The sequence below is a fragment of the Neopsephotus bourkii genome, unplaced genomic scaffold (genome assembly GCF_033783945.1).
Source record: "Neopsephotus bourkii isolate Nb327-2 ecotype Australia unplaced genomic scaffold, CSIRO-AGI_Nbou_v1 NB_1624, whole genome shotgun sequence".
NCBI classification, from domain to species: domain Eukaryota; kingdom Metazoa; phylum Chordata; class Aves; order Psittaciformes; family Psittacidae; genus Neopsephotus; species Neopsephotus bourkii.
In genome coordinates this window covers 9,716,699-9,733,382 of record NW_026902099.1, presented here as the reverse complement: position 1 = coordinate 9,733,382, position 16,684 = coordinate 9,716,699, and the positions used below count along the sequence as shown (strand labels likewise).

The following is a 16,684-nucleotide window of genomic DNA, read 5'->3' as shown; positions in this document are numbered from 1 at the left end:
TAGGGGGACCTTATTGCTCTCTGTAGCTGCCTGAAAGGATGGAGCCAGGAGGGGGCTGGTATCTTCTCCCAATTTACAAGTAATAGGGCAAGATGTAATGGCCTCAAGCTATGCCAGGGGAGGTTTAGATTGGATATCAGGAAAAGTATCTTCACCAAGAAGGTGCTCAGGCATTGGAACAGATTGCCCAGGAAGTGGTGGAATCATCACCCTTGGAAGGGTTCAAAACCTGTGTGGATGTGGCCCTGTGACATGGATTAGTGGTGGACTTGTCAGTCCTGTGATAAAGGCTGGACTATGATCTCAAACGTCTTTTCCAACCTCGCTGATTCTGTGAAATTTCCAATCTATTTCTGCATTTCCTCGCAGGGACCATGTTCTTTTTCCATATCCAGCCTCCTACAGTACAAATCATTTCACGCAATCTGTTTCCTTGGTCTCCCTTGCTAGTGCCAAAGCAGACTTTTCCAGAGTCTCTTCCATCACACCGCCGAGTGCTCTCGCCAGCCGTGCGGCACTGACCCGCGCTGAGCATGAGGCTAAGGGTGTGCGAGAGCGGGCCGGTTTTAACTGTCTGCTCAACCTTTCAGCGATCTTACTTAAATGCCCGACTTCGCTATTAAAACACAGATGGGAACCCCCACTGTTCATCCGCAGGCGACCTGAGGGGCGCTTCGGGCCCTGCCGCGCTGCTCCTCCCACGACACCCACCCACCGGCTGGGACCCCCTCTTCCACCGGGCAACCACCGCCACAAGCACCAGCTCGCGGGCGCGGGGGCTCCGCCCCTCACCCGCCACCACTCTCCCACGCCTCACAGCGCAACCCCCGCTCCATCTTGCGCATGCGCAGAGGCGCCCCCTCCCCGGCTTGTGGTGAGGAGCGCCCCGCCCTTCCTGCCTGTGAGGAGGAGCTGGGGGCGGTGGCAGACGGGAAGATGGCGGATCTGGAGGAGCAGTTGTCCGACGAGGAGAAGGTAGGGCTGGGTGGGGATGTTGCACCAAGCCGGGTTGCCCGTCTGTCCTCCCGGGCCGCTGAGCCGGGAGACTGTGGGGCCAGCCCGCCTCCCGCCCCGCGGTTCGTGTTTTTACCATCGCCGCGCCGTCGGGCCTGTCAGTGAGGGGGGGGCGGGCAGAGGGTCGGCGGGGAGGCAGGGGGGAGGGCTGGCCCGGGCGCATCTCTCGCCGCTCCTTGTACGGTGCGGGCCCTACGCGGGGCGGGGCCCGGTGCCCGGTGAAGACGATGGCCCTTTTCTGCTGGCTCCCCGCTGCCGCCGCGGATGGCCAGTGCATGCTGCCTGGTGTGTGGCGGTGGGGAGAGGGAGAAGCGGCGCGGAAGGACTCTCCCCTCCGCTTCCCCCCACAGCCACTGCCCGTTTCCGAGGCTCCGTGCCCGTGCGAGCCGGCCGCTCCACAGCACCAGCCCGGTCCTCTTAGAGGGGCGCCGCGCCGCGGCCCTGGCCCCAGAGCAGGGCCGGCCCTGGCCATCGTCTCGCGGTTCACCCCGCAGGGTCCCGGAGTAGGTGGGATACGGGAGGTTTAGGGGAGGGGAGGGGATGCGTGGGGATGAGGTGGGCTGTTTTACTTCCTATTAAGAGTCAGTAACTGGGGAGGTGTAAGGTCAAGGAGCAGAGGATCAGAATTAATGAGATGTGCGTGTAATCTCTTTTTATGCCAATTGGAAACGTCTTAAATCTAAGACAGATCTTTTCCAGAAAAATCACACAAGGAGCAGGGTGTTTGGTAAGACCTCAGTTATCAGTGCTTTTTGGTCTTCCCCTGTTGGATCCAGCTCCATGACAGCTGCTTGTTTCGGAGCTAGGGTGTGGTGGTGTGTGTACATGGTGCTAGTGTGCTGTCATGTCTTTATGTAACACACAGTGTTATTCATTTTTTACTAAAAAATGTAGGGTTTCATCACTGTGGAAGCTGTGAGATGACTTAAATGTAGGAGACATTGATAAATGATGTTTGAAACTTCTTTGAAATTAGAAGAATGCCTCATATGTCTCAGGGATTACAATAAAGCAGATTTTCTGCAGGTTTGAGGTTAACAGGAGCCTATTTCAGAGCTAGAGATGCACTGATATGCCAAGATGCATACCACCAGGATCTCATTATCTTTTTTCCAAGAGGCTTTAAGACTGTGTCCTCCTCTGTTTAACTCGCATTCATACAACACCTGTAAGTAGTCAGGTAATCAAGAAGTATATGTGGTAATCCATGATTCTTAGCCCTTATAGAAAATACAAGCAATGCAAATCCAGTGTGTTGTTCCTGGATAGCACACATGAAAAGACTTAGATTACAGTTATCTTGGCATCACTGAATGGTTGAGGGTGGAAGGGACTTCTGGAGTTTATTTTGCCCAAGTCTCTTCCACAAGCAGGGTCATCTAGAACAGGCTGCCCAGGACTATGTGCAGATGGCTTTTGGAAATCTCCAGGGATGGAGACTCCACAACATTCCTGGGCAATCTGTGCCAGTGCTTGGTCACCCTTGCAGTATAAAAGTGTCTGCTGATGAACAGAGGGCACCTCCTGTGTTTCATTTTGTGCCTGGTTTATTTGTCATGTCAAATAGTAAAAGGTAGAATCACAGCTATATCTTGGCTCTGTATGATCTGGGAAGCTCTGCCTGTGCTTTTCTGACTGATAGAATGAAGTTTTGAACTTTCTTCTGTCCATTAATTCCAGTTTTTCTTTTCTCCCAGACTTCTTAGAGACTTCCTGGCTTCATATAAGTGAATAGAATCAGCACTCTTCCATTGTAAATTTAAATTGATTCTTTTATTTGCTTCAGTCCCATATAAAATCGGTTGTCCTATATGAGTGGAATTTTGCAAGCCTGGCAGTATATTTTATTGGCTAATAAAGCAAAGATGGGTAGCACTGCAAACTCTTGGAAAAGCAGGCAAATATCTATGCAGAACTTCTGATGCCCTAAGATTTTAATTTTGATACATTTAAATTGTGGTATGACTTTACATTAAAAATGTTGTCTCAAACATACTGAGCTAAAAACAAAAAAAAGGTGGATAGCATTTGAAAAGCATTCCCTTCTCACCCATCCGGTTGGGACTATAAATAATGTTTGTCTTCATCTATTCCTACATTTCATTTTCACAGGGGATAAATCACATTGTTCCTTCATATATTTTTCTCCCATGAAAATCCCACGGAACTGATATTATTGAAGGCTGATTGAGGTGGTGGTGGTGGTATAGTTTTGTAGGTAATTTCAGATGTGGGTAGTTTAGCGTAACTGGGACACTGGTTAAACCTGCAGAAATTCAAGGAGGAAAGAAGGTGAGCAAATAACTTTCTTTTTTTTTTCCTTTTCAAAGTAATAATACTGCTGTAAAAGAATAAATAAGTAGGAGATCAAGTGATGCAATGATATAAGTTCGGAAAGGTTTTCAATTCACATCTTGTTTCGTGTCTAGTCAATAGATTTAAGTGTTGCAAAGGCAGTAAGCAATTCCATTTATAGCAGCTATGCCTTCCTGTTGCTATCTAGTAGTCAGTTTGGGATGGCTGTATTTAGCTCTAACGTAATTCAGGTTTAAAACTTGCAGTGTTTAGTGTAGTTGAGAGTACAGAAAAGGCATGAACTGGAATAGTGGCAAACAGAGGGTTGCATTTTGGGTAAGGAAGCTTTAAAACCAAGGAAGGAGAAGAGCCAGTTTCCAAAAACAAGGTGGTTTCAGTATGCAAGGTTGCATAACTGGTTTAGAACCCAGTCTTGTTCCTTAGATTCACATTTTAGCTTGAGATTTTTGAAACTTTGCTTATCTTTCAGTGATGGCAGCATGAGGATAAATTTGAAAAAGCTCTTTAAAAAAAAAACAAACCTGAGAGCTATTTGTAGTAATTATGGCATTAAGATTTGTATACATCCAAAGATACAAAGTTGGGCTATTACCAGTGAAAGTTTTTGCATTCAGTATCAGGGATTTTCCAGTGCTAAAACCAGCTTTTGTGAGATACATTGTTCCATAGTCACTTTATTCATGTAGGTCACTGAAAGTTCAGAAGCTTTTAAATAGGTGGAAGAACATAAGATTGTTTGCTTCAGCCTATAAATAAAAATGAGGTGTGAGAGGTGGAAATCTTGAGGCCCTGAACTCTTGTGGGAGATAGCAAAGGGAGGTCATTGCTTCTGCGCCCTTCCTATGGGTAGTGCATCTTCCCTAAGTTTTGAGTGCAACACCTATTTATTTATCCAGCATATCTGAAGTAGTTTTGTTAAATTCTAGTAATCATTTTTTGCAGTTTAATTTTATTCAAGTTTCTGTAGAAATTGTTTTCCTACCTATGACTGCATCAAAGTAATTAAGCGTATGTAAAAATGTACTTCGTGAGTGTATTAGTGTGAATATAAAAGCTGTAATTTATCTACATGAATTTAGGCAATGATTAGCGGAAGGTACTGACATTGCTGTAAAAGTTGCATTTACTAATGTAAATACTAATTAACAAACAGCAGTGCAAATGCAAAACAGGATTAAAACTATTTAAATCCTAAAACCAATGTTCTGCAGTGGGGTTTTGGTGCATAGGAGTTAAATAGCTGTGTTGATATCAAAGTAAAGCCTGAGAAAATTGTGATGCCTTCAGGAAGGAAAGGAGAGAATCCTTGCAGGAAAAGATAACACATCTGTCTCTTTTAAAGCAAAATTAACTCCTGCATTCTTTCAAATGCTGAGCTTATGAATATTGGAATTGTCAAACATTGTCTTAAAAAAAAGATAAGAAAGGGACCACATCTTTTTTTCAGTAAGGTTATCTCTTAGTAGTTCCACTTGTTCAGGAAGGTGGGATTTAACAGTAGGTCTTGCTAATTACAGAGCTTACTGTAATTAGAGCAAAACTTCTCTCCTGATGAGGAAGCAGTCCCATTTGTGAAAATGAGCCAGCACTGCTTCCAGGTATTTCCTGGTGCACTGGGTAACTTTGTAACTTTTTCAATTACATGTCAAAGCCTACAAATCAAAGTAATAAAGGTGTATGTCTTACACCAACAAACTCTGCAGTGTGGTTTTGACACATGTTTAAAGAACAATTGTTTCCTTAGTCACTGTTTTGAGATGAAAAGTCTATGCCAGTAAAAGGTATTCTCTCATGTGTGTAACTTTGTCTTTAACACGTAATGCATTAACAGGAGATTGCACTTGCAGGTACAAGCTCACCAGTGTGGGAGGTTCGGGTGTTTCCTTAGTGCAAACAAACTTTTTTTTCTGTTTTGGAAGTATTAGCTGATTTTCTTTGAACCGAACACACACAAAACCCCAAAAACAAACAAAAAACCCACAAAACAAACAAACAAAAAACACCAAAAAAACCAACCAAACAAAACTTTTTAAAAATATCTCTGTTTTAAAGCAGTGCATGTTCTCAAAATCATTCATTTTTGAAAAATCTCAAACTCTGACCTCTAGAATTGCCCTGAATGAGACTTTGAGACCAGATGTGACTAGAAGCAGAATGTGTTGTAGTAGAAGCAGGATTTTAAAAGCCTTTTCTGGGTACAATTGCTCTGTAACCTATAAGGTATAGTCTGGCAAGTGTCCTTAATGTTCTTTCATCAGTATGCACTTTGTTTTATATTTAAAAGTGCAGCTTTGCAAGTGTCTAGCAGGAGGAACTTGTGGGCTCTCTGGTTCTTGTTTATATTTAAATTCTGTATGGAACTGGAAATGCTGTTGCAAGTTCCAATGAAAGATTGAAAAACCTTTAATACTCAAATGTGAAATAAGTCAGTTACAGTTAAGCATATTTTCTGTTTGATTTACTGCATAATAAAGCTGTAAAAGTTAACTATTTTTCCACAAGTGAAATGTGACAGAAGTTGTGTGGAAGGAATTCTTTTCACATAAGTGAGATTAAACTCAATACTTACACTTTGATAACATTTTGAGGAAATTCTCTAATAAAAATAAGGAAGTTGGGAATGCTTCTCAGGCTGATATCTAATTTTGAATGCAGCAGTTCTACCAATATTTAAGGTTTTTAATGTATATGCTGACATATCATAGTGTGTTTTCTTGAGTTAATTAATTAAAAAAAAAAAAACAACAAAGGCATCAATGGCCTTGAGATTGAAGGAGAGAATAGAAATTTTAATGACTTTGTGAAATTATAGAAATGTTCAACAGTATCTGAGAAAAATACTATATACTGTTATAGCTGGAAATAATAACTTCATTTATTTGTACAGCCATACACGCCGGAAGAAATTTCTGGAGGTAATTTGAATGCAGCTTTGTCAAAGCAGGCCAACTTAGATCAGGTTGCTTAGGGACTTACTCTTTCACCTTTGGGTATCTCCAAGGATGGAGACTGCACAGGCTCCTCTAGGCAGCATATTGCAATATTTCCATGGTCAGAAACTTTTCCTAATGTGGAAGTATTGCAACTTGTGTCTTTGTTCACCTCCATATAGAGCTATTACGCAATGCAAATATGTCTGCCATTTTTATTAGTTAAAAATTACTATGTGAAGCTTGAAGATGGATACAAATGAAACCTGACATTCTAAGTATAATATCAGTGATTTCTAAAGTTGCAGTTCGTATATTCTTTTGTTACTAATACTCTGAGGAAATGATGTACTTTTTGTGGATTATGATTTTTACCATGTCATGGAGTATTTGTAATGTGGTGGCACCTCAGGACCATCAGAAGCCCTGTTCTTGCAGGCTTTGTGCTCGCAGAACTTTGTGGAAGCTTGCTACCCAGGAAACCACATTGTTTAAGTAGATAAGAGAAACAAACTGAACAAACATGAGCTGGCAGTGTGCACTTGCAGCCCAGAAAGCCAACTCTGTCCTGGGCTGCATCAAAAGGAGCGTGACCAGCAGGTCGAAGGAGGCAGTCCTGCCCCTCTGCTCTTGTGAGACCTCGTTTGGAGTATTGTGTACAGTTCTGGTGTCCTCAGCATAAAAAGGACATAGAACTGTTGGAACAAGTCCAGAGGAGGGCCATGAGGATGATCAAGGGGCTGGAACACCTCCCATATGAAGATAGGCTGAGAAAGTTGGAGCTGTTCAGCCTGGAGAAGGCTGTGTGGAGACCTCAGCAGCCCTCCAGTATCTGAAGGGGGCCTACAGGGATGCTGGGGAGAGACTCTTCATTAGGGAATGTAGTGATAGGACAAGGGGCAATGGGTTAAAACTTAAACAGGGGAAGTTTAGATTGGATATAAGGAGGAAATTCTTTCCTGTTAGGGTGGTGAGGCACTGGAATGGGTTGCCAGGAGAGGTTGTGAATGCCCATCTGCGGCTGTGTTCAAGACGAGGTTGGATGGAGCCTTGGGTGACATGGTTTGGTGTGAGGTATTCCTGCCCATGGCAGGGGCGTTGGAACTACATGATCTTAAGGTCTTTTCCAACCCTAACTATTCTATGAGTCTATGAAAAATAAATAAGGCAATAGAACAAGTTATTGGCAAATCCAGTAGTGAAACCAGAAGCAATAATTTGTGATAAATAAGGTTCTGTTGCTCACCAACAGTCATAAAACTACAGTTCTGCTATGAGACAGCCTCCTTGGTTGATTTGAATGTTGGCAGTCAAAAAGGATAAGGATTTTAGCCACATTACTGAGCAAATCAGTGTGTGTTTGTTGGGCAGCACTGTGTAATGTTCACTTCTAGTTTCTGCAAGCAGGGTATAAAGGACATGGAACTGTTCATGTAGAAATGAAAGCAAATTTTTCAGCATATGGAAATTATTTAAATTCTTGAGTAAAAAGCTTCTGAAATGTAAAATATTTCAAATATTTTTACTTGAAAGAAGGCATTAAAACTTTCAAGCTAATTTTGTCTTCAAGAGAGAATTTCAAGACACTAAAATGGGGAGGGTGGGTGGGAGGCATACCTTTAGCGTATCACCTTATTCTGTGAATTTTCACGGAGTTGTTGCAATGGTTTGGGTTGGAAGGGACCTTAAAGATCACCTGGTTCCCAGTCCCCTGCTGTGTGCAAGGACACCTTCTACACAAGTTACTACTGGGAGATTCCAGCTGGAACAAGACGAAAATTTTTACAGTGAGAACAATCGGCCACTGGAATTGTCTCTCTAGGGAAGTGGTGGATTCCCCAGTGCTGGACACTTCTGAGATTCAGCTGGACAGGGTGCTGGGACATCTTAAGTCATGCTTTGCCAAAAAAGGTTGGACCAGATGATCCTTGAGCGACCTTCCAACCTGGTGTTGTATGGTTCTATGAATTATAAATAATGATCTTGGAGTAGTAGGAAGGATCATTTTAAAATTTATTTATTTTTTTAGTTAAGCCCAAGTAATTAATTTCTAGTTATTACCCAAGTAGCCCACATTGCTTTCCCGTTCCTGTTTGCTGACTGTATCTGATACAGTGGCTTTCAGAAGACCTCTTTTGGGGTTGTTTGATTTTTTTTTAATCCTTCATTTTGGTATGATGTGATGTATAAGGATATTTTAAGATGGAGGCTTTTAAGATGGCTATTTAGATACACTGCTGCTTAAAGGCCTACAGTGAAGTAGTCAGCACCTTTCAAAATGGTTGTTTTTGTGAAAATAAATCTCATTATCCAAGCCAGTTCTTCAGGTAGAAAGAATTCAGCTAGAATACCTCACAATGTGTAAGAATTACTTTTTGCACCACTATTAAGTGCTGGTACTGTTACATACTTCCAAATACTTGTGTTTTCCTGAATTATTTTTAATATACACATTGCAGTTGCAGTGCAGCTTCAGGCATAGCTATGAAGGAAATGTCTGTTCAAAGCCATAAGCGTGGAATGTGCCCCTCCTTTCCTGTGCTACAGAAACACATTTCTGCAATGTTTTCTTCCTCAGCTCTCCCAGAAGCAGAAGTTAGTTGAATACTACCATGCATTTTTTTCAGTTGAGTTTGGTAGGAAAGCAGTTGCAACACTACTTTCTTATATTCATTCCCTCTCAGCCAGAGTCATTGCCTTTGCTCTGTATTTGTGTGAGATGCTGCATGTTTTGGGATGATTCTTCAATATTTGAAATGATACCCATGGATATGGGTGAGGCTTCATGGAATGCTGAGAACACAGATTGCTGCTGACATGGGGTAATCACTGACTCACATGAAAAACAACACGGTTGTTGGTGACAGCCATCATAGCTTCACTAAGGGAAAATCCTGCCTGACCAATTTGGTGGCCTTCTATGATGGGGCTACAGAACTGATGGACAGGGGTAGAGCAGTTGATGTCATCTACCTGGATTTGTGCAAAGCGTTTGTCCCGCATGACATCCTTGTCTCTGAATTGGAGAGACATCAATTTGATGGATGGACCACTCAGTGGATAAAGAACTAGATGGATGGCCACACACAAAGAGTTGTGGTCAATGGCTCAGTGTCCAGTTGGAGACCAGTAACAAGTTGTGTCCCTCAGGGATCCGTGTTGGGACCGGTCTTGTTCAACATCTTCGTCACTGACATGGACAGTGGCGTTGAGTGTGCCCTCAGCAAGTTTGCCAATGACACCAAGCTGTGTGGTTCGGTTGATACGCTGGAGGGAAGGAATGCCATCCAGAGGGACCTTGACACGCTTGTGAGGTGGGCTGATGCCAACCTCATGAAGTTTAACCATGCCAAGTGCAAGGTCTTACACCTGGGTTGGAGCAATCCCATGCACAGCTACAGGTTGGGCATAGAAGAAATTTAGAGCAGCTGTGCAGAGAAGGACTTGGGGGTGTTGGTCGATGAGAAAATGAACATGAGCCAGCAGTGTGCGCTAGCAGCCCAGGAAGCCAACTGTATCCTGGGCTACATCAAAAGAAGTGTGACCAGCAGGTCAAAGGAGGTGATCCTGCCCCTCTAATCTGCTCTCGTGAGACCTCACTTGGAGTTTTGTGTGCAGTTCTGGTGTCCCTAACATAAAAAGGACATGGAACTGTTGGAACAAGTCCAGAGGAGGGCCACAAGGATGATCGGGGGACTGGAGCACCTCCCGTATGAAGATAGGCTGAGAAAGTTGGGGCTGTTCAGCCTGGAGAAGAGAAGGCTGCGTGGAGACCTCATAGCAGCCTTCCAGTATCTGAAGGGGGCCTACAGGGATACTGGGGATGGACTCTTCATTAGGGACTGTAGTGGTGGGACAAGGGGTAGCGGGTTAAAACTTAAACAGGGGTAGTTTAGATCTGATATAAGGAAGAAGTTATTTACTGTAAGGGTGGTGAGGCACTGGAATGGGTTACTCATGGAGGTTGTGAATGCTCCATCCTTTATGGTGTTCAAGGCCAGGTTGGACAGAACCTTGGGTGATATGGTTTAGTGTGAGGTGTCCCTGCCCATAGTAAGGGAGTTGGAACTACATGATCTTAAGGTCTATGATTCTATATACTTTCTCAGTGTTTGGCTGGTTGTTTGAAGGCTTATTCACCTAAGCTGTTAGCAGCAAGAAGGAATACTTCCTTTAGCTCTTTTCATAAGTGATTTGGTTGCTATATTCCTGCCACCTTCTAAAGATATTCTTCAGCCAGATCGGTTTGCTTCTCTAGATGCTTACAAAATAGATGAGCACTGGTGTTACAAAGGAGTTTGTAAAAATGGATCACAGGGCTTTTAGGAGCAGCAAGGAGATCAGGCCTTTTGGTGGCAGCAGCAGCATGGTAGTAGGTCAGTTTATGCTGCTTAGGAAACACCACCAGCTTGTTTTTAGTTTTAAAGGATGTATTGCAAGTGCAGGCGTAGCGTTCTGGGAAGTATCTAACTTAAGAATTTAATGAGCAATTGGAGCCGGTAGTACCAAGTATCTGCCTGCCTGTGCAAAGAGAAAAACAATTACTTTCTTTTTTTTTTAAACACTGAAGGATTTGCAAACTCAAAGTCTGTTAATGTTTGCAGTACTGACAGACATCAGTCATTGTATCTTGCAAATGATTTAACCTTACACCATGTTCCTTGATGCGCTACATCAATATGTGTCAATATAAGATTGATTTTTGACTGGTAGAAGACATCAGCGCAGTTTTGTTGTTCATTAGAAGACAGAAAACAATGTCTCAGCTGACTCAAAACATGAGTTTGAATCAAACTGGGAACTTGATACACTACTGTCTTGTCCAGTATTACTCCATATGGTACACACAGGATACCAAAATGACTTGCATGTTATTGAGTATGAATTACAGGGTCTTGAGAGAACAGGAACTTACCTAGTTTGAATAAGGCTTCACTGTGTTAGTATTTCTGTAACTACAGGCTGTGAGAAACCCCTGTAGCTACCCGTAAGTAGAGTTCAGTGGGTCAAGACCAAGCTATTTGTTTAGTTGCCTGTAGAAAGGCTTCCTGAACGAGCAGAAACTACAGAAGGCACAGCTGTGGGAATAGGGTTCTCTGGGTTCTTCACTGCTCGTAGAGTAGAAGCAAAAAGCTCCCTTCTCCTAAAAGTGGTCTCTCATCTACTTTTTTGCCAAGCATAGGTTCCTGTGAGTGGAGATTTCTTTTACAACAAAGGAAGGGTACTCTCAGAAATCCAGAATAGACTTTATAGCAGCCTTCCAATATCTAAAGGGGGGGCTGCAAGAAATCTGGAGAGGAACCTTTTTCAAGGACAGGTAGTGACAGGACAAGGGGTATGGCTTTAAATTGAAAGAGTGTAGCTTTAAATTAGGTATTAGGAAGAAATTTTTTTAGTATGAGGGTGGTGAGGCACCGGAACAGATTGCCCAGAAAGACTGGCTGCCCTATCCATGGAAGCGTTCGAAGCCAGGTTGGACAGGACTTTGACCAACCTGGTCTAGTAGAAGTTGTCCTTCCCACAGCAGGGGGGTTGGAACCAGATGATCTTTAAGGTCCCTTGCAACCCAAATTATTCGATGATTGTGTGATATACAAAGCTTTTCTCCTGCTCTAGCACTTTATATAATCGCTGGGGTAAAAGTAACTGCTGGAAGCTTTTTTTGTCACTGTGATTAGCAACAAAGATGTCTTTGAGTGGAAATTTACTGTGGAGGTCTTATGTTACTTCTCTCTCCCTGTTCTCAAATTTTAATGCAGTTTTTTAACTGAAAAGGGCTTTTAATATCTCTTTCACTATTTCATTTTTATTGCTTTGGAACAATAAACTTTAACCTGTTATTGAGTGTAGAGGAAGGGTGGGTCTCCCTGCCACAAGGAGTTTATAGCTGAACTTGAAATAAGTGATGTGTAGCCAAGGAGTAAGAGCAAAGTATGTGGTTTCACAGCATCTTGCATACCAGCAAGTTTTTGCTGTGCTGCAGCGTGGCAGTTGATTGAAGGAGGAAACTGTCAAAGCCCTGGCAAATACAGCTGTACCTCAGTAAAATTAAAAGGGAGAAAAGAAAAAGGGGAAGGGGAGGTGGGGGAGGTCGGAGGGGGAAAACTACCTTAAGTTTTAATGTCTCACTTGTTGCTAGGTGTACCCTAGCTGATTATCAGGAACAAGCATGTAGTAGTGGAGCTGACTGGGTGGTGTTGGGGGAGCCCCTATGCTTCAGCTAGGCTGTGTCCATGACCATATTTAGGCACATAGAGCACAGAAGGTTGGGCTTTTTCAAGCAGTGTCAGTTCCGATGTACCAGGAACAGGAAGAGTAGTCTGGGGCATGTGCAGTCGCTGTATGTAACTTCTTTAAAATAAAACAAACTTTAGAATGTCTCAGACTGGACAAGACTGAAAAAGAAGTAGGATTTCTCTGTCTATCTGGTGGATGTCATGCTTCGAGAGAAATTGGATTGTGCAATAAAGGCAGAAGCATGAAAACAAGGTGGATTTAGCATAACTGACCACCTTTCTGTATATTGCTACCTCTGTGCTTGTGTAATCTGAAAACCGCAAATACTGTAGTAACTGAGTGTAAGCATTTGTTGATAGACCAGGTGTTTTAATTTCTAGCAGAATGAACTCAGACTGAGTTTTTACCTTATTTGAAATAGCTTATAAACTCAAAAAGCTTGTAACTGATGTGATGGGAAGCGTTTGGCATCACTTGAGAAAGTAAATCTCACTAGTTCTTACGTACTTGTATCAGACTTCCATTGAAGTGAGACTGTGACTGGTGTAAACGTGAAAATCAGATAAAGAGAAACCCTACAGTGGGGAATGCTTCTCTTCTCAAATGCTCAGAGATATTTTTTTTTTCATTTTACAACTTCCTCTCAGCTTCTGTATGATTTGTCCAAATTAATGCGCAAACCTGGATGAAGTCACATTTCATTAAAATGTATTTAGATTAATTTTATGCTTTAAAGGAATTTAATGTAGTAAATGTGCAATTGTTATGGTAAAGGTTGTTAGCAAGACCTGGTTTTTGTGAGCCACTGTTGATCAAATGTTCTGGATTACTGAACTCTGAATTTTATAGTTTCTTGTAAGCAGCTCTGCAGACATTTAACTGAAAATGGTGTCTGTAAATCAAATCTTGGAAACTACATCAATAAAACACTATCTTAAAATTTAGGTGGTGTTTTGGGAGTAACTACAGTAATAATAAGTGGAGAAACTTCAGGTGTTTTCTCAGTCTTTTGAGTTTTTAAAGGAATACTCAACTGTAACCTTTTCTGTTACTTGCTGATACATTTCATAAGGTTTTCGTACTGTGTGCGAAGGTGCATTTCTCTTTACTGAAAAGTTTTTGTCATTTAGACTTTCAAAATATTGTTTCTGTTTTGACTTGCTCAGGTCTGTTCTAATCAGTTTTTAAGTCTTATTGTATTGAATAACCAACATTGGTTTCAACTGTAATGCATCTTATTGATGTGTTTTCTTGAACATGTGTGTTCTTCAACAGTTCTCAGCAAAAAAAATTTCCTATCTCAACTTGACTTTATTGCAGTTGAGTTTTTTGCCTGTCACTTCATATTAAAAGTAATTTGCCTGTTCTTATATGTGCATTTAAAAATCTTTTGTTTTACTTGCCGACAAACACCACATTTTATGTGGACTGTCCCTTTATTTAAAAATGTGCTCTCTCAAGTGATAGCTGAGCCAGTGGCTTTTGACAGCCAAAAGGGGGAGATCTTCATCTCATTGAGGCTCATGAAAATGTGTTCATTTATCCTTCAGTATCAGTCTGCGTTTGGAAAACAGAAGCCTCTTTTAGAGCATTTATTTCTGGAAAAAATCAGTGGCAATAAAGGAGCTGTAAATGCTTTTCATTTCTTGTGTGTAAATGAGACTACTAGATTTAATTCTTAGGTGTGCTTTTTATACTGTATGAGTTGGGGAAATAAGGCTTTTTCAGATACTCATCTCCACAGGTAAGTTAATTTGCTTTAACTGCTGAAATGGATTAGCTTTAAATGGGCGTCACAAAGGCAGGTTAGCAAAATGCAGAGTGCCTTAGCTGACAGGACAGCTTCTGAAGACCTGCTAGGTTTTTTGATTATGTAAGCATGAGTATACTGATAAGGAATTCATTCCTAATTTGCATGTTTATTTGTCCTATAAGAAGTGGCAAGGATGGTGAATTATCATACTGAAAAAAAAAAATCTCATTGAGAATTAAATTTACTAGTAAAATCATAGGATGGTTTGGGTTGGAAGGGACCTTAAGATCATTGAATTCTGGTTAGTCTGTCCTGAGGAAACATCTGTTACTCTTAGCTATATTATGAGTAATATCCATTCAGAAGTATTAATCTGACTCATAAGAATAGTTCTTACTGATAGCAAAAAAGAAGCAAAACCCAGTTTTACATTACCAAAACAGCTGAAAAATAAAGCATTATTCTAGTTGTAGTAGAGACTTAATATCTCACCTAACAGATATTACTGGTTTAGTGGTAATGAATAATAACGATATGATATGAATGGTAATAAATGAGTAATAAATAATGACCAGTGTAATGATTATTCAGAGGGCAGTTTGGGCACCCATGTTTTGCTTAATTTTGCTCATTTAGCTGCTGCCCACCCCAAAACTGATGGTCCTTTTATTTCAGAACTTAGAGCCTGTCTTCCCCTTCTCCTTCATGAGTTATATTCTCCTTCACAGTACTGTAGGTTAGCTGTATTTCATTGCCTTTAGATTTCTTTGGTGTGAGCACTAAGCTGTGTATGCTGTTTTTAGTAGGAGAGGTATAAAGTGTGTACCTAGGAAACATGCAGGTTGGTGGTTGGAGTAATCTAGCTAAGGCAGATGAGTTCACATTCCTTTGGGTCAAAGCAGGGAATCCAAATCATGTTTTTTTCTTATCTGGGCAGGTGTTTTAATAAGCTGTTACAGAAGAAGATGCTCTTGCGCCTCTGTGTCTCTTGTGAGAAGAGTAAACACTGTGGCATTTATCTCAGTATAATGCCAATTTCTGTTTACATGGAAAGAGTTCTGAATTTGAGGTATTTGAGGCAGCAGATAAAGGCTGTCTGCAATCCAGAATGCAGCATTCAGTTTAGAAAGTTGGGAGCTGACAACTTTTTCATTTCCATTAGCCAGCTCTAAGTGGCCATGTGCTGACTTCAGGTGAGCGGCAAGCTGCCTAGGCTAGTCATTTGGGATCTCATTGAGGTTTGAACACTGCTAATGCCACAGTGAATCTTGGGCTCTGTTAAGAACCAGGGGCCAGAACACTGTATTTCTACCCTCAGCTGTCAGTTCAAGAGCTCTAGCATGCTCAGGTAGTTCTTCTGTAGTTTAAAATAAATATAAAAAAGTAAACATGAAGTATTCTTTGGGTATTTTTAGGTATTTGTTGATGGAGTATGTGCCTCTCAAATAGTTTAATTTTGAGCAGGAAGCCCAGAGAGTACAGACACTAATATTCCAACTGTTTATTTCATAAAAACATAACTGGCAATGTCAGAAATGGGAACTGTGGTTCAGTTGGTATCCTGTATTTGAATATTCAAGGGTGCAAGAGAGCTTTGAATGTCTCCAGAATTTAGATAACTGTAATGTGAAGGCTAGGAACTTCGTAAAGTTAAGTTAGGAAATCAACACTTCTTTTATGACAGATGCCCTTAACAGTGTAAGGGGGAAAGAAGAATGAATGAAAGTGAATCTGCTGAGTGACATTGTGCAAGTAAGGTAATAGTTGAGAAGTTTTAAGGTGCTTCACATGGAAGGAAAAAAAGAATACCATTTTTATGTTCCTTTTGCAAGCACATGTGTCTGCAGCTGTGCAACAAACAGTCCTGGGAACCAGCCTGGAAAACTAAATTCACTGTGCTTGGGCAAGCGGAAGGAGGGAGAAAGCCTGGGCAGGTGCACACACTTTTAGTGAGAGTATTGGCTTGTGCTGTGTTTTGTCTGCAAAAGGTTGTGGCTGAAGGCAATTGTTGAAGGACTCTTAACCTTACCTAGGTACTGTGGTACCAAGAGACCTTACAGGTAGACACAGGTGAAATTACATGCTTTGCTGCCTATGAAAGTGTTTTTAAGCTCATGTAATCTACTGATTACTGTCTGGCTGTGGGCCTTCCAAAAGTTTAGAACCATAGGAAAGTATAATAAAATCTGAGGGGAAGCCTTGAAGATTGAATGTATCTTTGTTGTGGTTTTTGTGTGTTGACTATCAGGCATCTATGGATTGGAAGTTGAAATAAATTGTGAGTTATATTAATCTCTTTCTTTTTGCCAGTAATAGAAACCATGAGTGACTCAATTTCCTGTATCTGCTTTCGTCACATATAATCTCTATACTGTTTGAAGAGGTGAAACTTTATATTCTGTGTTTCTAACAAAGACAGAGTAGTTTAAATAAT

The 16,684-nt window shown here is 41.5% G+C and overlaps 1 protein-coding gene across 1 annotated transcript in view; it reads left to right on the top strand.

Moving 5' to 3' along the window:
• The first annotated feature begins 884 nt into the window (after positions 1 to 884).
• Positions 885 to 16,684, top strand: part of CAPZA2 (capping actin protein of muscle Z-line subunit alpha 2) — a 32,863-nt gene continuing 17,063 nt past the window's right edge. The window contains exon 1 of the mRNA XM_061373060.1: positions 885 to 975. Within this exon, the coding sequence (XP_061229044.1) occupies positions 937 to 975 (39 nt within the window). The 5' untranslated portion in view covers positions 885 to 936. The remainder of the gene's footprint in view (positions 976 to 16,684) is intronic.